This window comes from Amphibalanus amphitrite, unplaced genomic scaffold (genome assembly GCF_019059575.1).
Source record: "Amphibalanus amphitrite isolate SeventyFive unplaced genomic scaffold, NRLGWU_Aamphi_draft 000137F_arrow, whole genome shotgun sequence".
Taxonomy (NCBI): Eukaryota; Metazoa; Arthropoda; class Thecostraca; order Balanomorpha; family Balanidae; genus Amphibalanus; species Amphibalanus amphitrite.
The window spans coordinates 487,393-514,333 of NW_024881632.1; the positions used below are offsets into that span (position 1 = coordinate 487,393).

At 47.9% G+C, this 26,941-nt stretch overlaps 2 protein-coding genes across 9 annotated transcripts in view; both read right to left on the reverse strand.

Annotated features, from left to right (window-relative positions):
* The window catches only part of LOC122382325 (major facilitator superfamily domain-containing protein 4A-like), a 43,984-nt gene extending 26,235 nt beyond the window's left edge, over positions 1-17,749 (reverse strand). Inside the window, exons 1-2 of one of the 5 annotated variants that reach the window (XM_043367516.1) lie at positions 17,096-17,749; positions 1,982-2,176 (exon numbers count right to left, since the gene is read on the reverse strand). In XM_043367516.1, the coding sequence (XP_043223451.1) occupies positions 1,982-2,135 (154 nt within the window). In that variant the 5' untranslated portion in view covers positions 2,136-2,176; positions 17,096-17,749. Of the gene's footprint in view, positions 1-1,981; positions 2,177-2,885; positions 2,901-3,968; positions 4,108-17,095 lie in introns of those variants that run through there. The other 4 variants (XM_043367510.1, XM_043367517.1, XM_043367511.1 and 1 more) reach the window with 4 other exon arrangements.
* Positions 17,750-18,497: 748 nt separating this feature from the next.
* LOC122382320 (cytosolic 10-formyltetrahydrofolate dehydrogenase-like) overlaps positions 18,498-26,941 on the reverse strand; it is a 37,015-nt gene continuing 28,571 nt past the window's right edge. For all 4 annotated transcript variants that reach the window (XM_043367500.1, XM_043367497.1, XM_043367498.1 and 1 more), the window contains 4 exons: positions 23,514-23,616; positions 22,746-22,893; positions 21,190-21,389; positions 18,498-19,678 (listed from right to left, as the gene is read on the reverse strand). In XM_043367500.1, the coding sequence (XP_043223435.1) occupies positions 19,623-19,678; positions 21,190-21,389; positions 22,746-22,893; positions 23,514-23,616 (507 nt within the window). In that variant the 3' untranslated portion in view covers positions 18,498-19,622. The remainder of the gene's footprint in view (positions 19,679-21,189; positions 21,390-22,745; positions 22,894-23,513; positions 23,617-26,941) is intronic.

Below are 26,941 nucleotides of genomic sequence, written 5' to 3' on the forward strand. Positions count from 1 at the left end.
CTATCCATTCTCCTTCTCTTTTCATCAGCTACACCTCCCACCCCTTTTATCTCGCCGCCGCAACCCCTCTATCCCCTCCATCCCGTCCAGAGCCCGTCTCGGGGTAGTCGCCGCACGTCGTTGCGTCGGCATGCGACCCCTGCTGCCGCTCGGCCGGTCACGACGACGGGCCGCCGGCGGCGACTGTGTCGGGTCGCCGACGTCACCGACGGCAGAGCGCGGAGCGGCGACGGCAGAGCGCGGAGGATCGATCGCCGGAGCAGAGGACGGCAGCCAGAATCTCAAATGATATCGTCATTCGCCAGAGGAGCCGACCATGCAGAAGTCAGCGGCGAGAGATTTGCCAAGAATTTGATCAGAGTATGGCAACGACCTGGGTTATTCGTCTCGTTACGTACGTCATATTGCTGTCGATTAAAAGTAATTCGATAAGTTGCCACAGTTTGACAAAAACTGTGATAAGGTCTGAGCGCTCCAAGAACATTCGTCTTGAGTTGGTAATTGTTGAGTGCAAGATCAAAAGAAATATTATTTTTGTTATTGGGAGATGAAGTGATACTATGAAGCTCTACGGAATCAATGAAGTCTATGAAGTATATCTCCGCTGTTTCTAGCGACTTCATTTTGGAAGTGCGGTGTTTGCGGCAGATGTTGCGCGCAAATAGCATATACCATACCACCACTGCTTCACAAAGATGTTAGTATAAGGTTTTAAAATCGTTAGATCACCGCTGACGTCACAAATTCTAAGGGGGCATCCCAATGCATTAGCCCCTTAGAATCCGAAAACAAGTTTGAAATTCCATATCTCCGAATTAAAGCATTTTTCGATCTTGTGAGTGCCCAAACCGGTATTTGCAGGCCATGGCCACCAATTTGGCTATCTCAACTCAAAACTAATGTTAAGGTGGGATGGTCACTTTAAGAATAAGACAAGACATCACTTTTTTACACAATCGGTATAACATGTCCATCCCAGAGAATGGCAACACAATACTCTGGAGACCTGTCTATGTTTAGATTAGGTGTGAACATCAAATCGCAGTTGGTGATCTGCCCTTGCTCTGACCGACTTATTAGATTTCAACCATAAAAATATGACCCTGTTAACCATTAAATCGCGTGCTAACAGTAACAGCACCGGAATCATTGCAGGATCAAGAGGTTACCTTTTACGAAAAAGAAACATTGACCGCTTTAAAAGCGAGAGTTCACTTGCATGCCAATAAGCAGAATTGAATGACATATCGAGAAGAGCTAATGCTATGGAATAATAAGTTTTGGAGCTTTAGGTATGTTCTTACCCATTTCACAAATTTTGCAAGTAAAATATTTCAAGCTCAGAAGACCTCGAAAGGAATAAATGTCTTTGCGAGTTTGTGTGTGTTTGTTTGTTTGTTTGTTTGTTTGTTTGTTTGTTTGTTTGTTTGTTTGTTTGTTTGCTCGATTGCTTGTTTGTTTTATTTGTTAATTTTTATTTTTTTGCATCTGATAAGCGTATTGATAACCAGATTATGCTGCGCCCATAGAAAGGGGCTTGTAAGACCACTGCCGACCGAATGCATCCATCACTCTAAAAACAAAAGGTGCGATGCAAGATGCAAAGGACTCTCGGTATAATCGGATTTCACAAAAAGTCGTAAGTTCCTCGAATGAATTAGGCTGAATGAGTCTCCGATTAAAATGCAAGCTGACAAAGCTTGTCTTGATCGCTGCCGTTTGTCTCTTATGTAACGGGTAGGTCGTTTGCATTCTAAAGAATGACTTGGACGTGTCCGAAAAATATCAACTGGTGTTTTGTTTGTTTGCCAACAAATAAACTTTCAAACGTGGTTTACAGCGTAAAGTTTGAAATATGGCGTGTCCTGCTCACTCCTCCATTCAATAAGAAATTATCATCGGCGCCAGATACGCGGCACACAGAAACTCACAACATTCGTTGAGCTACGAAACACTCCATTTTCCGAGGGTTGGGACTTACCTGGCGGACTGACGGGAGTCGGGTCGATCGGCTTGAAGCCATTCTCGGCCTTTTTCTTCTGCTTCTGTCCCTGCTGGTTCAGACCGCTCTCCACGGCTCCCTGACGCAGGTTCGCCTCGTACTGCTTTTTCTTCTTATCGCCGAGTAGCCTCATTGTGTTGGCTGGTGCGTGTCAGCCGAGTTGATATGTCACACCTGTAACCGGAGACACACCGTTAGCCTTGGCTGAGGAGACGCGCTGACAACCTGCAGGCTGCCGGGAGGTGGCAGGGGGGCTCCTCTGTGCCGGAAGCATTGTGGAAGCAACGAGCAGCTGTGCTGCCGATTTTCAGATTTTTAGTCGTGCAGAGATTGCGTGTGTCGTCATCACTAAGAAGCATTCCCGTGGCCGAAACTTTCCCTGAAATAACGAAAGGGAGGTATACCCATTACCCAATGTCTGTCCTGTCCTAAATGAAAAAATCAAATAGCCAAAATGCAAGATAGTTATTTGTGCTGTTTGGAGCACAGAGTCCCACTCGGCAGGAAGGCTGAGAGAACCGATCATACTCAACGTCAAAGGATCAAAGTGCACCATATTCAAAATAAAACATTTTGCTCAGGTCCTGCAATTACATAGTTTCATTAAAATCATGGTTGCATTTTATCGCAAGGAAGAAGCCAGCGCTCTCTGAAATGTCACAGTTCAATCCCCCAAGTGCGCTGAGAGCTGCCCCAGCCCGGCCCCAGCACTGTGAGCTGTCCCATCGCGGGCCTCCCACCGCTATAAGCTGTCCCAGCCCGGTCTTCCCGCCGCTATAAGCTGTCCCAGCCCGGTACTCCCAGCGCTATAAGCTGTCTCAGCCCGGTACTCCCACCGCCATAAGCTGTCCCAGCCCGGCCCTCTCAGCTCAGCTCAGCTCACCGCAGCGCACGCGCAGCTCTCCTCCTCCGGCGAGGGGCGTGCTAAGGTCAGTGTTGACGGGTCCGACGACGGGCTGATACAGCTGCCTGTCACTCAGCGACCCCTGACCCCCCCCCCCCCACCGGCCACAGCTGCCGCACTAAACAGTAGCCGCCACCTGTGCCTCGGCGCAGCCCGGCTCAGATTGGCCGCGGATGGCCAGGGTCAGGCCCAGCGGCTCTCAGAAATGGTCAAAACAAGGCGCATATAATACCCACCGACCAGAAAGCAAGTCAGGAAAGGGGCTCGTTTAGTGTCAAAATGTTTGCCCAGAATGATCGGGTATGATTTATCTGAGCATTATTTCTCACATATCTCCACAAACAAATAACACAAATGGTGGACCTGTTATCAGGTACTCCATCAATACGTGTGATAAAGCCATCAGCTGTTTTCATAACAAAGGTGCAGTATATATTTGCTTCAGCAGCTACTAATTTAATCAGCTATTTATGCGTGTTATAGCTGTTGTATTTTAAAAGACTTTTAAGGAAACACTTCACTATTGTAATGTTTTCAGGCCGATATCCCTGATATCACTAAGCTGCATCATAAGCTTATTTCGAACGATCAGTGCCAGCTCACCAAATGCCAAACAAACGGATCTCATGCAGATAAAATAATGAATAAATGAATAGTTCTTGCATCGTTCAGGGGAATCGCCGCAGTAACACCAACGAACAGACCTCCCTGTCAGCACGAGCCCAAGCGTGCAGCTAATTATTAGTTAAAGAATATATCTTAATGGTTGATCTCCGTCTTCGCTCATCGGAGCTCACACTCAACTAAGCAGCACTAAGCCACTTAGTCGGGCCTGAACTACAAATCAGTCCGTAATATGCACACCAAAACCTCTCGATTTCAACACTACGTTTATGGCTGTGCATGGAAAGAAATGAGCATCCAAACATGATGAAGACTATGCTCCAAGAAAGTGATTGTGATATCGACGTTAGCGCTATGTACATATATGTTCTGCCATCATATTTCAACATTACTTCCCAAGTGCAGAAACTTGCTTTTACCGGACTTTTCAAGACTTACTTTTATTGCCCCACCGATGAGCGGCGTTCTCAGCTATTCCAAGTCGGCACGGCTGGGGCACTTCGGAGCAGACAACAAACAGATCGGCGCCGGGAAACTACCGTCACACTGCCGCCCGGCTCAGACTGAAACTTTGTTTAGGCCGTCGCCAGCCTATATAGGTGACAGAGGTGGTCGCAGTACGCCCCCCCCCCCCCCCGAGGGTCACCGGTGCGTCTGGAGTTTGTCAGCGGCCACCCCGGCGCACCAGTCACGTGACATGGGACCCGGGCGAACTTTCCAGTGCACGTGCGTACATACTCGAGGGACGGCGCGGAGAGGCAGGCCGGATGGCGACCGGATCACCGGATGTCTGATGAAATTTAACGGTCTGAAGATGATCATCTTTTTTGAAAGGATTAACATTGACAGGATTGGGTACATGCCTACGCTTCTGATAACACTTCTTTCCATGCTCGGCTGAGTGACAAGTGATGACGATAGAAATATTACTGGCAGAACGCTTAAAATAGGGCCAAAGATCTATTTGTTGCTTATTGCTACGCCAATGTCAGGAGTAAATTTGTTATCAATTTTAACAATTAGGTGCGCTATAGACAAAAATGCATGCAATGCCTCTATCTAAAATCATCGCCCAAAAACTGCTGGGGACCTTTCATGACCTGAGATGACATTAGAGACATAAATAGGGGCCACGGGGGACACTTTTCCGAATCACTGTGTCATGATTAGCTGTATCATTGATGTTTGAAAAAGCTAAGTACGAAGTTCGTCCGAAAGAAGAGCAGTTCAATTTTATCCTATTGCGATATAATAGAGGCCGCAAAATTGAGTTGACCCACGGTCAACGATTTCAAAATTCTGAATTACAAACTTGATGGTACTGACTCCCTCAAGCAATGTTCTGAGTTTCAAACCTCTAGGAGAGCAGCTGTATAGGAATGACAGAATCACTTATTTTATACGAAGTTGCAGTTTGCACGCCGCAGTTTTCTTTGCTCACGAAAAACTAGTCAGTGGGACAAAAATTGTCCCTCCCCCCCCCCCCCCCACAGGGCGAAGGCTAATGAATAGGCGAGATTATTTGTGGTAACGGAAAAATCTTAGTATATGGCCGGGGGTGTTTGAACACTCCTCTTGCGGTTTTTCACAGATATCGCGCCACCCTTTTTGGCTCACCTGTTCATGCATCTTTTTCGTACATGTTGTGAAAGTTTCAGATCCAGGTCTCTCAAGGTCACATCACAGGCCACGTCAAGTGACCACACCTCAGAAAAAAAGTTAGAAACCTCGTACATAGCTACGTCATAGCACTGAACGATCGCCTAGAAACTTCCAGCGATTGGTTAAAGTAACAATAGATACAAAATTTGCGTCTCGGAATTTTTATATCGGTGACCTAAGATCCGGTCAATTTTACGGCCTCTTATGATGGATTATATGATGGATTATATGGATTATGATGGATTATATGGATTATTTACGGCCTCTTATGATGAATTTTACGGCCTCTTATGATGGAGGCCTTCTCATACGTAAATGAGAGAAAACTGAAATGCGTCTCTTTTGGAATAATTTTGTTCTAAACACTCTCAAACATCATTTTGTAGGTAAAAATGACACATTGCCCGGTCCGGCGCGGGTGAAGCTTCTCGTGTCGCCAGTAATCAAGAGTCACTCTTCTATCGGCCCAGTTAGCGATACTGAGTCATACGCTACCACCCTGTGTTTATTGGTCTATCACATGTCCCGTCATAAGCGCCGGCTCCCTGGCGACAAGGTCAAGGGCCCGTCAATTCCATCCGCTCTGTGCCATGTCTTCTCTCTGCGTCTTACCGATTCGGCTCGACCTTGACCGCGCAGCTGGTAATCACTGGTTGTCGGAGTGGGGTAGTGGGTCAAACGGAACCGGTGCCCCTGGCGGAAATGTGACCCGTGACCTTCAGGGCACCTCTCTGTCCTTCAGGACACCTCCCTGTCCTTCAGGACACCACGCTGTCCGGGAGGTGCCGCGTGATGGGACGGGTCAGACAGAACACAGACGTGTCGTGTTTTTTTTTGTAGTCGGTAGCTGGCTACCATGTAAAGATTCATCCGTGAGGTAGGTCAGCGCAGTTCCACGTCTACCTGGCAACCAAATGATACTGCAATAACATGTGCATATCCTGAAACTATTGCATGTACAGTGGAAAACGTATTTTCGAAAAAGAAGGCTGACGCAAACAGAATTCGTGAAAATGTATGTGACCATATTTGGACTGGGTCTGGTCTCAGGATGCATGGGACTAGTTGGTCTGAGGTTGAAACTAACAGCACATCACTCTATAGAGTAAGAAGCCGCCCGTCGCATTCGACGGAGTTTATCTGCTGGAACAGTACTGACAAAAATAAGTCAATGAAATTCAACATTTTTACCAGAAACTGTTATTTTTTTACAAATCCTCTGATTTGTCACTCTGCTTCAGGATAGACAGACGCATAAAGCATATTGAGTGAACCAAAAAATACGAGCATGTAGGCTTTATAGGTTTTATAAGTACACATGCAGGCTTTTTAACCCGCGCCCTGCTGGGGGGGATGTTTGAACACCCCCTTGCGGTTTTTCACAAATAGCCGTTTTTAGTACACCTTATCATACATCTTTTCTGCATATGTTGTGAAAATTTCAGACCCAGGTCTCTTAACCCGCGCCCTGGTTGGGTGTTTATAACGCGACCTGGTGGGGGGGGGGGGGCTATTTTTTGCCCCCCCTCGTATCTCCGAAACTATTGGACGGATCCGCAAAATTCAAACGGCGTTCGATAGCCCTGTCAAATTTGTCGAAGGAAACCAAATTTCATTGACCTCGGGGTCACCGATGACGTCACAGGTCAGGTCAAAGATGAAATGTTTCACCGTTCACGGGTCTTCTAGGGAATGCGCTATAACACCGAAGAAAACGCATTTTGTCGAGAATCAGCGATAGGGCGTCAGTTGCCTAGCACATATGTTGCTATAAGAGGTCACTGACAATACCAGGTCAGGTCACAGGTCAGGTCACCAAGGGTCACAGGTCAGGTCACATGAACCTAACTTTAGGTACTAAGGTTGTACGATGCATATTTTATGGCCAATTTTTCATTTCCAACTCATTGGTGTTGGCTATAAGACTATCAGGTACGGCTTAGGTCACTTTCTGGTGAAGGTCAGGTCAAGGTCAGGTCAAAAAAGGCCATATTTTAAAGTTGATAGTTTTGCATTAAATGGGTATTGATTCGATGCAGCTCGTCACGGGGAGTCTAATGGTGGTCTTTTTTGCGCCACGGGGTCTAGAATTGCAAAAAATTGAGTTTGAAAATTTGACGTCATCAATTTTGAACAGTTTTTTTTTCGCTATAACTTCGCCAAAAAAAGAGGTATCAGTCTGAAATTTGGTGTGTGGATAGAAGGCGGTAAGAACTATCACATATGTTCCGGTTTTTGCGAAATTCAAAAAACTTTTTGGATTTTCGGCTATTATATTCAAAAAAAATCTATTTTTTATTTTTGGGGATCAAAACTCAAAACTTCAAAAATCCGAGATAGCAGTTTTGTAGCCCTACCAATTCTACAGCTTTTATGCCTTTATCGTTTTTCTGTATTTGCAAGGCTATAGGCCTGACAGCTCTTCTCGCGAAACCCTTTTTTGGGTCGAAAACGGCAGAACATGACGTCACTCTGACGTCATTTCCGGCCAACCTATCATAGCCTATGGAAAATTTTTTGGTCACAATGTGTAAAATTGATGTCCGGGAGGGTACTGAAAATTTGGTGACGATCGGCGCAGCGGTTCTGGAGATATATCGAAAAGTCTGGGGGGGGGGGGCAAAAATAGCCCCCCCCCACCAGGGCGCGGGTTAAGGTCAGGTCAATAGGTCAGGTCAAGTGACCTCACCACATAAAACGTTTCAATGTCTGCCAAAGCTACACCGAGTGACTGATCGCTTTAACCCGCGCCCCACTGGGGTCTGTGTATAACACGCCCTACTGGGGGGGCTATTCATAGCCCCCCCTCCTAACTCCGAAACTACTGGGCCGATCATCAAAATTCAAACGGCGTCTGATAGCCCCGGAAAAACTGTCGAGCGAAACCTAATTTCATTGACCTCGAGGTCACCGATGACGTCACAGGTCAGGTCAAAGTAAAAATTATTAGCACTTTGGCTTGTTCACATTTTGGGCTCTGGCCGCCGTCTTACAAGTCAGATCAGGCTCATTTTTGGTTTCCACACTCGTGAACAGATGCTCTAGATACCTTGAGGGTACCAAACTTGTACTTTGATTTTCAGGTCAGGGTCAGGTCATCACAGGTCACGAAAATATTATATCATGCGTCGGTCACGTGACACATGTTTTATGGTCCATTTAGGCCATAGATTTCGAATTTGATGTCGTCTGTGTCATTCGAGGTCATTTTGAGTCGAATTTAGCTTAGGTCAGGTCACTTTCAGGTCAAAAAAGGTCAAATTTTGAAGTTAAAATTTTTAACAAAAAAGGTGTCTATTGGATGCAGTTTGAGCTCAGGAATACGATGGTGCCATTTATATTGGTGTACGATGTCAAATACGTACTGAAAAAGTGATTTGAAAAATTAATAATTGTGAATTTTTTGCAATAATGCGTATAACTTGGCCATTTTTGAAGATATTTAGCTAAAACTTGCTAGAGTTAGTCATAATCATGCGTTCTGTCACATATATTCCGGTTTTTTTCGAAAAGTCAAAAACTTATTGAAAAAAATACAAAAATATAAATTTTGAATATTATTATATAAAATTTCCGAAATTTTCAAAATTTTGAAAATCCGAGATAGCAGTTTGATAGCGCGGTCAATTCTGAGTCCTTTCATGCAAAGAAATTGGATCTAGCTTAAAAACTGAGCTCTTGGGAGCGATTGCCGTGGTTCAATGTTTTGCGTCGAAATCGGACGAACATGACGTCACTCTGACGTCATTTCCGGCCGACCTATGGTAGCTACGAAGTTTAAATTTTGACACAAGGTGTCAAATTGATGCAGCCGAAGGTACTGAAAGTTTGGCGTCGATACGTCAAGCGGTTTGGAAGTTATTGCAGAAAAACGGGAGGGGGGGCTATAAATAGCCCCCCCAGTGGGGCGCGGGTTAAACTTTCAGAGATTGATAAGAGCAGTAATATGTACAAAATGTTTCTTAGAATTTTGATATCGATGACCTAAGGTCAGGTCAATTTTGCGACCTCCCCATTACCTATAAGTCAATGGGAGAAGACTGAAAGTCGCCTTTTTTAGACGGAAGTCAACTCTAAAACGCTGAATTACCTGTATCTTTGACACACTGAACATGAAAATGGCACCCGTGACCCCCTTGTTATGCCCCTGAGGTCATTTCAGGCCACCAAATGGTATCTGACTGTTTTTGCGAATAACGTTTGATAGATGCAGGCATGCTTTAGCGATTAAAACACCTTAGTTGTGTTTGGCTCGACGATACGGATCGATTGCTATGCAGCTTGACCCTTACCGGTCTGGTCATGACCTTGACCTGAGGTCAAATTTTCAAACTGATCTTTCAAGGTCAAGTGATAGTTCATTCGACGCGTCTTGACGAGAGGAACACGATGCTGGTAAAAGAAAGTTCGTGTAAGGTTTGAGTCAAAAGTTATTGCAGAAAAACGGTTTCCGAAAAAATCGGCTATTTTGGCAGTTTTTGCCCCCTGCAGCATAGGCGGCGGAACGGGGAGGGCACCGGGGCACCGTCCGTCCCCCTTTGATTTTGGCATTTTAACATTAAAGCACTATGGGAGTTGCATGGAAAGAATGGGACCAAAAGTAGGCAGTGCCCCCTTAATCGAAGGTGTTCCGCCGCTACTGTCCTGCAGGCAAAACCGTTGACGGTAGGTCAAATCTGAGAGAATTATTCAGAAAGACCTTTATTAGGGCTATCAAAGGCGTTTTCCGCGGCGCTGTAGCTTTATTACTTTTCGAGCTTTGCGTCAATTTGTTGAAAATTGTCGACATGTGACCTTCAAATCGACGAATTTTGGCCTTCAATGACCCCTGGTGACCTAACCTTTGACCTGACCAAAAAAGTGACCACAGTGATTTCTTCCTTATTTTTGACGCTCTTTCGAACGCCGCCTTTCCCGTATCGCTACGTGGCCCAGGAGCCGAGTTAGAAGGGGGGGGGGGGTGTTCAAACACCCCCCCCCCCAGCAGGGCGTGGAAATCCAGGACCCCCAGCGGGGCGCGGGTTAAACCTTGAACCATAGCATTGCTCAATCGGCTTCATGAAGCTTCAAGAATAGCCAACACTGGTGTTTCTTCAGACTATCCGGAACCAATGGCGGATCCAGGGGGGGGGGGCATTTGGAGCAATTGATACCCTCGCCGCACCCGAAATCGATAAAAAATTGTCATTTTTTAGAGGAGAAGGAAAGCTAAACAGCTTTCATCAGTAAAAGTGTGCTTTGAACTGCACAGCAGCGCGTAAGAAGCCAAAAACCGAGTTTTTGGAATTTGGAGTACCTTTTTTGAGGGTGTGCTTCCCCACAGTGTCCGAGACCACTTATCTGGATCCACATATGTCCCGGCCCCATGAGTATCAGGGCATGGCGAAAGCACGCCAGCGTATCTCCCAACTGCCACAACACCAGCATCATCCGTGACTGTCTGCATGCTAGACGTGGTGACGCCCCACAGCGCCTGTCCAGACACACTTCCAAGACCCCGCTGTCAAACAAACTGACGCGGCCTTCCTGGCGGGCGGCCCGGTGTCGTGTCCACCCGAGCTGCACCCAAAAGCAGCGCTAACGAAAGCCAGCAGCCGCGGCCGTCGCGCGCACATCCGCTGGAGGTGTGGTGGTGCGACTCGGTGTCTCGGTCGCCCGGTCCGAGGGGCAGAGGTCCGCCGGTGTCTGGGGCCCGTCCTGGCCCCATGGCCCGCTCATCTAGGTCATGTGACCGAGACGGCTGTCATTGTTTGTGCGTACTGACAGTGGGAGACACAGCACAGCAGTAGCCGTGGGTGTGCATGTGCGTGAGGGGAGGGGAGAGGGAGGGGCAGCGGGGAAAGACGCACGACCAGTCGGGGTCAGTGAACGCCAACGGAAATTCCAGCTGGTTTTCTTATAGGATCCGGCATCCTAAAAGGATTCTAGTTCATTTTACAAACCGCTACAATGCCTCAAATTCAACAGGTAAAGTCGTGTCCCCAACTGAACAGGCCCAATCTCACCAAGTGCGGTAAACTGAATTTGGGGTAAAATACCAAACTACCCCACTCCATAACTATAAAAATACTACCCCGAAATTAGTTAAACTAGCTTGGTGAGGTTGGGCACTTGGCCCAATCTCACCAAGTTATGTAAACTTAATTTTGGGACAGTATTTTTGTAGTTACGGAGTGGGGTAGTTTGGTATTTTACCCCAAATTGAGTTTACCGCACTTGGTGAGATTGGGCCGGGACATATGTGGATCCAGAAAGTAGTCTCGGATACTGTGTGGAGGCATTGTAGCGATGCTGTGCAGGGACATAACTTCAGTTGGGGATCATCAGGTCTCCGTGCCCAGTCCTTCAAAAATTACTAAAGAAGCGATACCAGTAGATAACACGCGAGAAATTCACGATAGCTGTATCCATTTAAGGTGTCACCGTTTTACGTCCTTCGTTAATTGTTGCATTTCCCTGTCCAAGACAAAAATGCATATATGCACTGTAAAGCGACGTTTCTAAAGACCATGGGGATAGTTCGAAGTTTCAAAACAGATAAAATGTTAATATCATTTCTCAGATTACGGGTATACTACGTGGCAGGGGTAAACATCCGTAAATGAATGCCTCTTCCAGATGCCGTCTTTTGACGCCGAAAAGATAGCACAACAACTTTGGGTATCATCACGAGCCAGTAGCCACTAGCCTGCCAAGATGATTTTTTTTTCATATCGGTGCTTTGCAGCGTTCAAGAATCATAACTCTGGGATTGACATTAATATGAAATTTAGCTGTGGCGACCGTTTTTCGGCTCCAGTAGATGCCAATTACCGTATGACAAATGAGTCAATGACAGCTATTACATTTACAATGTCGGGAATGCTTTCCACTGGCGGATCCAGAAAGGCAGTTTTGGACGCTGTGGGGGCATACTCCCAAAAAGTTTCCCAAATTTTTACAAACTCATCGGATTTCGATTCCTTACGCGCTGCTGAGCAGTTTAAAACACTTTGCTCCTCATAAAAGTTTTGTTTACTTTTTACTTTCTAAAAAATTGTCACTTTTAGATGCGGGGGGAGTTCCCCTTTATGCCCCTTGGATCCGTCAGTGAAGGTTTTTACCTATAACAATCTACGATCCGATTATAGATGGTCTTGCCAGTTGCATAATGCCGCACTGTATTATTGCTGATGTAACTGTTTTAGTCAGATACGACTCGTACTTTGCAGCTTGCACGCAATGCCATGTGACATGCGAGCTTACATTTTTGGTCGGTGGGTCCAGAATTGCTGCCCGCTATAGCATATATTTTATCGTCAGGCTTTCATACACATGGGAAACGTGAATGTGAATGTGAATATACCTAATTCCGGATGTGAACCAAAGTTCCCAGCCAACGTCCGTTGTTGTTACTGGTACGGTAGGCATCCCGTGCAACAAACACATTCCACGCTAATGCGACAGTAATTCAGTAATGCACTAGTTACCAGTTTTCAACCTTTCATGACGTGCCACTTGGCAACCAAGCACCGGTTACGATAGCTTCGGTGAATGGCAGTACCTATCACTGCACGGTTGCATAACTGTCAGCCTGCACGGATGCCGCTGTCGTGCCATGAAGGCCGCCTCTGGCGGCTGCTGCGCCGCACTACCCCGGTGCCCTGCGGCACAGCATACCTACCCTGAAACAGCCGCAGACGTCAGCCGTCTTCGCTGATCGTCGAATGGTTTGACGGCCCCCAGGCACCCGGCCCTTAGTTACATAGACAATCGCTGGAGAAGTGTTTGCGGGGGTGAGGGGGGGGGGAAGGACAAGAAGGCACCAAAGATAGCCGAAGGACAAGAAGGCACCAAAGATAGCCGAAGATAGCGAAGATTTGATGAGCCATTTTATTTACCACTGTAGTGCATACAGACTACAGAGGTCCATGAATGAACGTATTCAATTCATGATCCAAGTCCCTTAGCCGGCCGAAAACTGTCAAAAACCGCGTCCTCGCACCTCGGACTTCAGCTGCAAGCAGCAAGCATACCCCAGTCATCAGTATCACCCATATTTTTGCATAATTTATGGTAGTCCTTGCGGATCATCAAGCTGCATCAGATCGTTATTTTGCGTTAACGCAAGCTTTAAACATCACCGGTCCTTTTGGTGTTCTACATACGCGCTGGCCGAGGGGGGGGGGGCTGGTCCGAACCCCTCGCCGTTTCCTCCTGATGGAGCTAGAGCGTCGCGGAAAAAAACGAGCATGTTCGCCGTTACGAGACGCAGCGACTGGTACCCGATTTTAGGGTCGCAGCGCCGCGATTTTTGGCATCATCGTGTTCGCTTCGCTCATGCACGTCGAATGGCATAGGTACTTTTAGTTCGGGTGAGGTCAACTTGAAGCGTTGACCTCGGGTCAAGGTCATTCCAGAGCCCCCAGGTCACGAAACTGATTGATGGATGTCATATTGCACTTCATTTGATTTGGCAGGTCTTTTTGAGTCAATTGGGGGCTTTCCCGACTCGCTAGCTCAATTTGATCGGGAGATATTGACGAAAAACTTTGACCCTAGTACCTACGTCATAAATGACGTCGCAATAGGTCAACAATGCAAATGTGAAGCATCGGACCTTGCAAGGAGTGCATGAAATTATGATTCCGTGTGTTTGTGGTAGTTTGAGATCGTTCCCGGCGCCAAAATAGCAGTTTTCATTTCCCTTGTTGACTCATAATGGTGAGGTCACGTGACCGACCTGACCTCATGTGACCTTTTGGAAGAATTCGAGACATGCAAGTTGTGAGACATCTGAAGGATACTAACTAAGCTATGTAAGCTTCATCTCTCTGTGAAAGTTCCTGTGGCAGTGAGGGCGTTGCGTAGTTGCGACATCTGAGGACCGTACAGAGGTTCACTTATGACGTCATAGATCAGTGACCTGACCTGACCTGAAAATGCGGTTGGTGTCACAAGATCCGGCTCAAATAAAAGTTCAGGTATGCCAAATTTCAGCTTGCTATTGCCGGCGCGTTCCGAGCTATCGCGAAAAACCTTAGGGGGGGGGGGCGGCCTTAGGAGAATTAACCTTAGGAGAATTAACCCCCGGCCGGCGAGGGTTAATTCTCAACTGTCGGTTTTCTACATACAACCTGGCATACATAACCACGAAAAGCTTGCAAACGCGCGGCTAATGCGAGCCGACATACGCCGAATCGCGAAGTCCGGCCAAACATGATCTCGGAAAGTAGGTCACAGGTCAAAGGTCATTTGGGTCAGGGTCATGAAATTTTTAGGGTACCGTAAAGTGGGGCTATTTGAGACAGTGGGGCTATTTGAGACAGTATTTAAAATCGTTATAAAATGAAGATCGTTTGATTTTTGTGTGATATTTTTGCTCAGGGAGGTGTGGAATCGAGCAGTAAATCGCCTGAGCAAAAAATTAAGCATAAATTTCAAGTGGTTTTTATTTTATAGCAATTTTAAATACTGTGTCAAATAGCCCCACTGTCTCAAATAGCCCCACCTTACGGTAGGTGTAAAATTGATCAATGCGAGGGTACCTACTGAAAGTTTCGCCGCGATCAGCCGCTTTTTACGCCAGGTATTCGCGAAAAACCTTAGGAGGGTTGCATCAAGCCCCCCTGTGCCGGCGAGGGTTAATTGAAGGTGTTCGGCCGCTACTGATTTACGTGCTTGAAAAGGCCTTTGATCAGTTGCGGCCTCAAAATAGTATTTTCGGCATCTTCCCAACCGACTTATGTAATGGTGAGGCTATGTGACCGGCCTGACCTCAGGTTGAGGTGACTTCCACAACCAAACCAGAGATGGAGAAGTTGATAGCTTGGGCGGTCGCCAAGTCGTGAAACTTTTATTTCTCTGTGAAATGTTAACTGGCAATGAGGGCGTTGCATCTTGCGCAGTTGTGACATTTAGGATATAGTGCAGGCTACAGATGTTCCCTTTCGACGTCATATATGTCAGTGACCTGACCTGACCCAGAAATGTGGTTGATATCTCCAGATTCCGCCTGAATCAAGGGCAAGGTATGCTAGCTTACAGACAGCCCTTCAGCCAGCGCGTTCCAAACAATCGCGAACAAATGCGTCGGTGGTGGTGGTAGTGGTGGTGGAGGGAGGGGGGAGGGGGGGGGGGGGAAGACGGCATCCGCCCCCTCGACCGGGTAGGTGCCTTTCAAACCGTATCCCACTCTCAGACAGGACATAAGAACATTGCCGGCGGAACGAGGGTGGGGGACCGGGGCACCGTGCCCCCCTTTGATTTAGGCATTTCAACATTAGCCCTATGGTCGTGGCATGGAAAGAATGGGACCAAAAGTCGGCAGTGCCCCCCCCCCCCTTACCTAATTGAAGGTGTTCGGCGCCGCCACTGCATAAGGACTCGAAGAGAGAACGCCTGTTGACTTTCTCCACTTTTGAAATGGGTTTCTATTCTTATTCATTTTCATAATTTATCATTTAGGTATATGCAAGCTGCAAAAAGCAACTACCAACCGTGCCTTTTTCTAAGGTCACCAATTCACGAAGCACGACACACTTTCGGCGACACGTGTGAGGCTGTCTGACAGTGAAATATGCAAAGTGCAAGCGAGATGCGGCTGCCGAGTGCTGCGTATCTAACTCGTTTTGGTTCATGCTGCTGCGACATAGGGGAAGCCGGGGGAAGCCCGGCATAGTAAGCTCTTTTTCATTTTTATTACATACCATACGTGCTGTATAAAATGTTGATATCCTGTTAGCTAGCTAAGTTCATTGGCCGTGTTTTCCCAAAAATTCGGTTTCGTGGAATAAGTATAAGGTTGAGAAAATCGAGTTTTAAAAAAGTGTTTATTTTTCTGGGGTAAGCCCGGCATAGGGGTAACGCCGGCCACCTCCCCAGCGCTTTATAACGAGTTGATGAAACCATTATGTGTCTTCCAAATATTAACGGAAAGTGAAATATTAAGGTACTGATTAGCTCTGGACATCTTAGAGTTTATGTCACTACTGGTATTTTTGCTAGCGTCTACCACATATACAGTACAGGTCGATGAAAATCGTGATGCAAAATTGAAAAAAATGTGTATTTCAAAATTCCTTAAAAGTTATTTTTCTTTTTACCTTAATGCATCATATTGCATATCATTCGACTCGGCTGATGAAGAAGAACACAACGACACCATTTTTTAAGCTCTAGCTTCATTGTCTGTCGCGTTATCTGCAAAAACGTAGTTTGACCCTAGTTAACCTTAATGACTGGCTTTGTCTATGATAACATGTTTATTTTCGAAATTTATCTTTGATCTAGGTGTAAACCAAACCTGCTCAGTACCTATTATCTCATGGAAAACAGTGGTTTAGTGGCATTGCTCTCGGTTGGGGGTAAGCTTGGCCACTCGCCCGGGGTTACCCCAATATGCTAATTTTTATTTTAGAACAGCGATATTCGAAAAAAATGTCATACTTAAGCTAGCCTGCCTCGTCACCCCTCACTACAAACACTTAATCGGTCCTTACATAACATTCGTATAAATATTAGTACTGTATGGTATAACATAAACAGTGCAACATATCTCACTTTGTAGCTAAAAACCCTTGAAATATCATTTTTGCGCTATAACTTTAACAATATGCAGTTTTTGTTAGCCTTAACTTGTATGCTGGCGTTACCTTAGCTGCCACGCTGAAAGGACAAACAGTTGAGCATTTTATTGTGAATAATTTAGCCGGAAACGGGGTGGCCGGGCTTCCCCCGCGCCCGGGCTTCCCCCGGCTTCCCCTACCATTCGAACCGTTCTTTTTTTTTTTTGTTCTAAAGTGAAGCTCTGAATTCGGAGCTGAAGACGGTTTTAAATTCCATTGGACCGGAAGAATTTCACAAACGGCTCGAAGTTTGTAATTCCCTACCCACCCTCCCACCCTCCAGAGCCGTTCGCTCACCGTTCGTTGAGCCGCGTCTCCGCTCCGCTGCAGTCCCGGGGAGGTGCCGCCGCCGTGGGGCCGAGCCGTCAGTGCGCGCCGTGCCGCGTTCGACGGGCGTGTCGCCGCCCCGGTCGGGTTAGCACACTTGTCACCGGTCGTCGAGAGGCCGAACACGGCACAACTGTGCCGGCGAACGGCTCAGCCGTCACCGCGGCACTCGGCGAGTGGCGCAGAACGGAGAGAACTCGACCGAGAACGGTGCAGAGCCGCGAGAACTCGCAGGTAGTGGCGTAACACAGAACGAACTCACAGAAAAAAAAACTCGCAGAGAAGTGCCGATATAACACTGCAGTAGCGTTCTGCGTTGTTTGTGTCGCTATCCTTTTGGCCTCGCTTCGGCCTCGGTAGTGGAAGCTCGGCCGCGAGGTCACACAGAAAAAGCACGCGCGGCGGCAGATAGGGCGCACACGGCCGGCCCAGGTGGCACGTTCACACAGCGCGCACCGCCGCCCCTCCCCGCCCAGCCCGCGCAGGGCGACTGCCACTTCGGCGCCGGCGGTAACCCGCCCCCAGACACGACCTTGTCCCAGGCCGTGACCCGTGACCGGCCACAGCCTCCGGCGCCGGTCACGTGACCCTCCCTCCGCCCACCTCTGAGCGCCAGGACTCACTGAGAGACGCTCAGCAATCGAAAGCATCAGCCGATAAAAACGCATCGGACCAGGCATAAAAACACCGTACTTTTACGTTTGCGTAAAATGCGCGCGTAAGTGGATGGGTTGTGACGTCAATCAATGTGCGTGCCGTAGTCGGATATAATCCGTTCGTGTCGTGGTTTTGTGAATATGCCCCTCCCTGACATATGATCCAGCTTGGCCAGACTCATTCACAAAGTACGGACTACGGCAAAATTATGTGGAGCAGGCTTGATACCCACCGATTGGACGAACGTTGCGTGAATGAGCAACATATTCGCCCGAGAAACGCAGGATAAATTTGTCTTACGAGACTCATTCTGAAATGAGGAGTAGCGGTAAAATGAAGAAAGCGTTCAGGATGAATCAAGTAAAGACCACATGTGCCATTACGTTCAAAAGTAATTCACTTACAAAAGAAATGGCAACTAATCACTGAACAAAATAATTCTCTTAAACCGCTAGTGAAGTATCATACACTACGACCCAATCCCAGGCATTGCTGCTAAAGACGACGTGCTGTCGATGGACGAGGAACAAGGGAAAAACACCCGAGGCCATCGCTCATTCACGTGTCACTGAAAACGATATGTAACACGCAGTCTACAAACGCACCGTTTACAAACTACGCAGTAGTGTCGCCAGCGAAGACGAGGCGTCACATTTAGGACGCGTTTTAATCAAACAGTTGTTTGGCAATAGAAACTGTTCGTGACAGCAAATACTAAACCAGATATTCCGTTTATTTACAAATGGAAAAAGCTCTACGTACAAAGACCAGCATACTCTGAACCATGGATTCCACAGTCCACACCAACCAGGGATAAAGCAAAAGACCCATACGGCTCGGCAGTTCTTAACCCAGTCTAAACTCACACCGAGGTGGCAGTCGCAGATGAGGCGAGATTCAGCCACAGCATGGCAGCACAAAAACAGCAAACACAAAGCTATACACAATCAGACGTCTGCGAATTATTTGTTGTTCAGAGACTATTGAAATTCACCACCCCTCTGTGCTTACTGATATCAGACTGTGAGCTACCACGGAGATGACTGAATACTTAAGCGATACTCCGAAGGCGCTTTACATACACGGCAAAGCGCAACAGAGTTGTAAGTAGTAAACAACAGTCACTGAGACTCAAATTAGCGCACCACTCATTGAAAACGACACACGTCGTAAAAATATATCAACAAAAGTCAGAGCTCAAATCATAGCCTTAAACACGCGACTTTAACCCATAGTGTGCACTGTGCAGCCCAATAAAACAGGGCTACATACAACGTCCAAAGACCACTTCGACGTTGCGCACAATATCCTAAAAATTCGCACCATACCAGTTTTTATCCCTGTTATATGTCCACAAATAGCTACAATTAGCGATACCATCGCTGGTGAAAATAGATCCAGAGTCAAACCCTGATCCAGAGTACCCGAATAGGTTTCGGGAAGCACGCGTGGCCCGCTAGTGACCTTTATATACAACATCTTTGAACACATCCCAACAGCCAGGGATGTTTGTAAGTATCAATCAGATCACCAGAGAGGTTCATTTCGTGACGGGCTCATCGCGTCACTTGTCCATCGCGACGAGACCGATCAGATCAGCATGACGGCACTTTCCGACGGCACTGAGCGACACTGGCTCCCGACATTTCAACGAGTCATTGAGCGGTTTGACACGCCCGACCTTTTACTAAGCCAGTGAGCACATTCGGTAGTTTGACATAAGTCCGATGGCGGCGTAACTAGGTCCGCCCGGCGCAGTGATCTTCAGTTGGTAGCGATGACGTCATCACACGGTCATGACGTCATCATACAACCGGGACGTCATCAGCCGGGCGCCGGCTCAGTACTCGAAGGTGATGGTTTTGGTCTTGAGGTACTCGTTAAGTGCCTCCTCACCTGGGGATCAAAAGGACCATTCGTCGGTCTTAAATGGCACACACATTCGACGCTCAACGTTGATGTTTAACGTTGATGTTTCACGTTCAACGTTGATGTTTTGTCATGACTGCCAACAAGGTACTCTGCTTACTGGTGAAGTCTCAAATCTAAGTTTGACGCACGTATTTACATTCAACAGACGGGAACACAGCAGAATCACAGAGCAGCCCTGCTGATCACCCCGCTCAGCCAGCTGTCGTCAGCCGAGCGTGGTCACGTGACCGATACCGGGAACCAATCAGCGTCGCGGCTTCCCGCGACGACAGCCAATCAGCCGTCAGACAGAAACAGTACTGACGTATGGACTATATCGTATTCCCTTGGGTAACGCAGGAGGTGAACGTTAAACATAATTAGGATCCAGCTTCTCTGTTCCAAAGTGCAACCTGTCTTTCTGCTTCGTCCTCCTTTGAGCCGTCCTTTGAATTATGGTTTGGAAAGACATTTGGCTAGTGTATCGATGAATGGTGCCGTTATACAAATTACAAATATAAGATAGAAACAAAGAATACAGACTGACTGCGTAATGAAACAAGGAGTCTCGGGGCGGGACAAGTTCTCTAGGATACTGCGCATCAACTGCTGGCTCGAGCCAATTCAGGTGAGCAATAAATCCTGCATCCACCATATACATTACACACCTTTCTACAACTGTCAGTAACCGCTGTTCCGTTAGATGCGTATATGACAAATAACAATCCGAACGCCAAATGGCGACAAAGGTCGACACAATGTCAGGATAGCTTGCAATCACACAGGAAGATATCGGAAATACAAGGGTGAAATAACGGTGGCTGAATTCCATCATTTACCGTCAGTGGCCTGACCTTTGTACCTACTCAGCTGCCAGCGTGGAGCTAGTCAGGCCACACTTACTCATTGACTGGGCACATATGGACGCGCCTCACAAGTGGCTTAAAAAACTTCACTGCCTATTCAAACGACACACCTGCCTATGACCCAGTTCGCTGAGACCAGTGATTTGGCTGAATAGAATGAGGCCTTGGTACATAAAAAAACTGTTTAAAGGTCTATTTAGAGGACAATTATTTTCGATCGGAGATGGTAGACATTATCCCGCAACGGAGCAAACACAAGATTTAATCAGGCCAGTCCCTTTCGATACTATTCTTGAAATAAAAATTTGTCCTAATTAAAATGTACATAAGCAATCATCAATCCCCTTATATTTCGCCAAAGACCGAAATGCCACTTCACATCACTGCAGGTTTTGTTAATTCTAAAACTGTAAAATAAGTGCTCGTTATCAAAAGTAAATAACGAACGGACATTGACACAAAAACAATAATCCGTACATTACAAACTACAATAATGTTGATATAGACTATCAATACTGCCCCGAATGACTGGCAATAAAAAACAATATGTGCTGTGAGGATATTAAGGAAAAAACTGAATGATAACACATAGATGTTCAATGGTCATTAACGCGTTAACGGCTGACGTACCGAGGTCCTTGCCGAATCCGGACTGTTTGAAGCCGCCGAAGGGGGCGGCCACGTCCGTCTTGTTGTAGGTGTTGACGAAGCAGGTGCCGGCGTCGAGCCGATCCGAGACGTACAGGGCGCGGTTCACGTCGCGCGTAAACACGCCAGAGGCCAGGCCGTACTCGGTGTCATTGGCGCGTCGGACCACACCCTCCACGTCACTGCGGAGTAGAGAGGGGGTAGGATCACAATTCACACCCTCCACGTCACTGCGGAGTAGAGAGGGGGTAGGATCACAATTCACACCCTCCACGTCACTGCGGAGAAGAAAGGGGGTGGGATTACACCCTCTGTCACTGTGAAACAGGGGGTAGGACCACACCCTCACCGTTACTGTGAAAGGATCACACCCTCCACAGTCCACGTCACTCCACTGTGAAGTATACTATGGGATCACGACTTCCACGTCACTGCGGAGTAGAGAGAGGGTAGGATCACACCCTCCACGTCATAGGATAACACCTCTCAACGTCACTGTGAAACAGGGGGTAGGATCACACCCTTCACGTCACTGTGAAATAGAGAGGTGGTAGGATGACACCCTCCACGTCACTGTGGAGTAGAAGAGGTAGGATTACACCCTCTGTCACTGTGAGATTGGCAATCAGTCAGCAGGCTCGGTCAGCTGCAGGTCAGCAGTCTCGGTCAACAGCCTCTGTCAGCGGGCAGTACTAGCAGGCTCCGTCAGCAGGCTCGGTCAGCCGGAAATGACAGGTCGGTATCCGTCCTCGTCACACAGCTGCCCGGACCCGGCGCTCGGAGGGCAGCCGAGGAGGACACACGACGCGAGGGAGGCCCGGCTGCAGCGTACGCACAACACCCACGCTATCTTGCCCAACCTCCCTCTCAGCACGGTAGCTAACTCACGCCGCAGCTGTCAGCCACTCGACAGCCGCTGTGAGTGTGTCATCACGACTGAGCTCCGAGAGGAGCGGGCACAGCAGCGGTTCAGCCACCTCACCCGTGCCCCGAGCCACACACATCTGAGCAAATAGTGCGGGACGGCCTCAACGGCATAATACACTCATCACACCTGAACAAACAGCACAAAACAGCTTCCGCGCCACGCAGTTATCACACCTGAACAAAACACAGCAAAACACTGCACAGCGACCTTCGCGCCATACATCTGAAGTGTGTACAACAGCGTCCGCACCACGCACTTATCAAAACAGTACAACAGCACTGAACTATAACAGTAGGTAAGGGGACCCGCAGTTGCTACTGTACAGCGACATTGAGTAAATTGTCCCAGCACACTCACAAGGAACAAAAATAAGCTGTCAGAGGGCACGCACAGAAAACCTCAGCTGCTCTTGTACAGGGACCGGCAGTTGATATCAATGTTATCGGTTGTTACTGGACAGGACAGACGGCTAGAGTTGGGGTTCGTGTACAGTAGCAACTGCGGGTCCCCGTACAACACACAAAAGCGTCTGTCAAAGGACGTAAGTTCGCGCAACAAACAGAAGCGGCAGTGTCGAGCCCGTCTCCCCCCCCCCCACACACACACTCACCCCTCTGCGAACTTGGAGACGACCATGATGGGTCCGAACGACTCCTCCTTGGCGATAAACATGTGGTCCTCGACGTCTGCCAGCACGGTGGGCTCCATGTAGAGGCCGGGACGGTCCACGCGCTTCCCGCCAACCACCAGACGCGCACCTGACGGCCGGACGGGGGGACAGGTGCGTCAGTGTGCGTGTGTGTGAGTGGGGGGGGAGAGAGGTGCATCAGCGTGCGTGTGTGTGAGTGGGGGGGGGAGGGGCAGGTGCGTCAGCGTGCGTGTGTGTGAGTGTAGAGGGGTGGAGTGGGAGTAAAGTATAACAGGAATATGGTCTGTAGACAGGTGCGGTGAAACAGCTCGATGCCATTAAGCTGACACTTGTTGGTAGGTACTGTTATAATCTGAAACTGCAAAATGAAAGAAGCAGTGGTGGGCGATTTATTAAATATTTGGGGAAGACGGGGATCATGAAACAATTACGAAACATCACGGGTGTTAACTTGAGTCGCAAAGGAAGGTTGACCATGAGGTGAGTGGAACTTCATTAACAGGAAAAGCGTCAACTAGAGAGATCCCATCTGAGGTAGGCCACGGATGACAGAGCGGAGAGGAAAGAAAGAGAGCACCCCACCGGGGTATATGAGCAGAGCACGAGCAGTCATCCCTCAACGAGACGGAGGCCCGCCCGCTAATGGCTTCCCGGAAGCTTTCAGCGGTATTACCATCCAGTGACGTCACGCCTGCAGATGACGTCACACACGGTGGAGCGGCGACTCACCCTCCTTGACGCCGATGTCGACGTACTCGAGCAGTTTCTCCAGGTGAGCCAGGTGGTTCTGCGGGCCGTGCTGCGTAGAACGGTCCAGCGGGTCGCCGATCGTCTGTCATGAAAGGGGACGGAGGTTAGTTAATCTACAATTCTACACAATACGCGAAACCGTACAATGTTCGGTATGGGCCATAACATAGACGACACAGGATTCCCCAGGCTACCCAGCTCCGTCCGCAACGTCTGACCTCAACACTGACGACCAGTGAGCATCACTACATAGAGCCGAAAGGTTACTGTTCGATGAAACACCATTATTTTAAGACGGCGTTACAGAACAAGTTTACACCAACACAGGATATTGTGTTTTCTACCAGCCCCTAGCATGTTTTATTACGTGGTCTGTGAAGTGAGACTGCATACTATATAGACAAGTCTACAAGACCCTTCCCTATTTCAAATATACCATCTATCTTACTATTCAAACAGAATCCGTCTGTGAGTCTGTGAGTCTGTGTGTCCGCACATCGTGTAGTGGGTTCAATTAACCTCGCCTACAGGGCAGACGGTAAGTCGTAGGAAGTTGAAATTTGCACACCTTCTAGGTGACAGAACGGGTCAGCGCCATTTCTAGGTTCCGACTCGCTGGGGTGCACGGTTCGCGCGTGGGGCGCGCTGGAAGAACGCCAATGAAATTTTCATCGGTTCGTATATCTTCATTGAGAGCCGGGGTCGACAAACTTTGTGGACTAAATGCATGCCGATCGGTGGCGGGTGCCTCGCATTGGCGGAGGGGCAAGTTTTAATTTGAATAAAAAGTGGCGAGAGAATGTGTTGATTTTCGTTCAATGGGAACAATTTGTGATACGAGTTTACAAATGCACCGCGTTTGCCGCAATGCGTCACAATTATCTGAGGGCGTCATTTTTGCCGCAAATCGCACAGTTTTGTCAAATATGGTCCGATGTGGGTACAATTTGGTGCCAGGATGCATGATCAACCAACAGGTTCAGATGCGCCGCGTTTGCCGCAATGCGCCACGTTTGCCACAAAGCGCCATTTCCGACAAATTCGATTAAGGGTAATGGAATTGCACGAATAGGAACAGGGCTGGGAACACTTTAAGTCTAATATTTTAGTACTGATTGGATCCAATTATTCTGTGACCTGACATGACCCAGCGGTGTTGGTAGGGGTAGGGGTAGGGGTAGGGGTAGGGGTAGTGGTAGGGGTAGTGGTAGAGGTAGGGTAGTGGTAGTGGTAGGGGTAGGGGTAGGGGTAGTGGTGGTGGTAGGGGTAGTAGTAGGGGTAGGGGTAGGGGTAGTGGTAGGGGTAGTGGTAGTGGTAGGGGTAGTGGTAGTGGTAGGGGTAGTAGTAGGGGTAGTAGTAGTAGTGGTAGGGGTAGTAGTAGGGGTAGTAGTAGGGGTAGTAGTAGGGGTAGTGGTAGGGGTAGTGGTAGGGGTAGTGGTAGGGGTAGGAGTATGGGTAGTAGTAGTGGTAGGGGTAGAGGTAGATGTAGTGGTAGGGGTAGGGGTAGGGGTAGTGGTAGGGGTAGTGGTAGGGGTAGTGGTAGGGATAGGGGTAGGGATAGGGGTAGTGGTGGAGGCAAAAGTAGAACAGTGGCCCGGGCTGATTCCATCGGACGAGAGGTGACCTTTGTGACCTTGCCTGACCCAAATTGACCGGGGCTGACCCCTTTGACCCGTCTTGACCCCATATCAGCCAAATTTCATCCAACAAAGCCCTCAGAACAGTTCTTTTTTTTTAATTCCGTTCACATTTCCGTCCATATCTATGCTTTTAGACGACACATCGACTTGAAACGAACACCATTCGAAAGCAAATTGGCTGGTGCCGCAATTTTTCCTACCACGCAGCAAAGCAAGTGGCGCAGCCGCTTGTCTATATTACTATTTGAGGTGACGTACTTTCTGTCTATTACGAAGGTTGCGACATGGTGCTACGTAGCGCGGGTTACAGGTCACACCGTTGCACCTACCGCGCTGAAGTTTGCGCAACTCATAGAACAAGGATGGACAACGTGCCTTTGATGGGTCTCAGCTCGATCGGATCGATAGCGAGCGCGTGGCGCGTGCCCAAAAAGTGCAAATTCGCGTCATAGACTTAACATGTATTAATCGGCTGGCAAAAACGGGCGAAAACAGCCAAATTTGCCCGACACGGGTCCGGTCCCGGTGCAATATCTCGGTAACCGTGGGCCCGACCGGTACGGGGAAAACAGCATCGTGTAGAGAATCGAACGGGCTATCGAATGGTGTGCGGTGCAGAGGTTGGCACGCGCCACGTGCACCGGGGAGGACACTTTGTTTTGAAAAATGGACGTTTTGGACGGATTTTGGAATTTATATTAATTTCAGGTGATCGTCAGACGGAATGAGTTGAAACAGCGCCTATTAGCAATAAAAATGTACCGTCTCTCATGGAAAAATTGTGAAAAGCTAATTGATAAAAAACAATGTGGAAAAAATCGCTGAATTAAACGGTATTTGTCCAAAATGTGCCACTAAATAATTACACGGATTCTGCTGCTTAACCTGACACGTTTGACAATTGAAAATGCTATCATTGGAAAGAGCATTCAATTCTCTCCAAGATCCAATCATCACGTTTGCATGACAAGCAACAGTATTCTTAAAAATATAAATGTTTCAAACCTCTGCAAAACGATTTTTAGTGAAAATTATCTACGCCTTTAATTTGTCATAAAACTACGCGCCTAAATTATAAAGCACATTTGACAGATTCTGAAGTGGAAAGCATGCTTATCAGACACGGGCACCTCGATGCGGTGGATATTTTTTCCACAAACCAAAACGTTTAGCCGTCAAAAAGCAATCGACCGAAATGGATAGATGACCCAACCGACACAAGAACAACCGAACACCCGCCGATCGAAAATATCCCTTTTCGCGTTGCGGAGCACGTGGGCCACCCTAGTTTAACCCTATTCCTGGCGGGCTCCGCCGGGACAAGAAACTGGCGGAGGGGGGCCGATTCGGCCCCCCCACCTGAGATCTCGAGAACGAAGCAAGATAGCGACAAGCGGTAAACGGCATCGGATACGCATGGACAAGGTCTACAATTTTTACTAAGGTCATTTTCAGGTCAGGTCAAAGATGACGTCACAGGGGTCGAAAAAGTCAAAATGGCGGCGCTAGATATGGAGAGTTTTTCTCGAATAACTTTCGAATTAGTCAAGATAGGAACAAACTAAGGGCATCATCGTGATCCTCTCGTCAATCCGCATCGAATGACATATATATGTTGACCTCGAAAGGTCAAGGTCAAAGGTTGACCTCAGGTCACGTGACCTCGAGGTCATCATGTATATCATTCGATGCGTCTTGACGAGCTGAACACAATGAGACCATCCACGCGTCTGTATCTTGTTCCTGTACGGAGTTATTGGCCAAAAA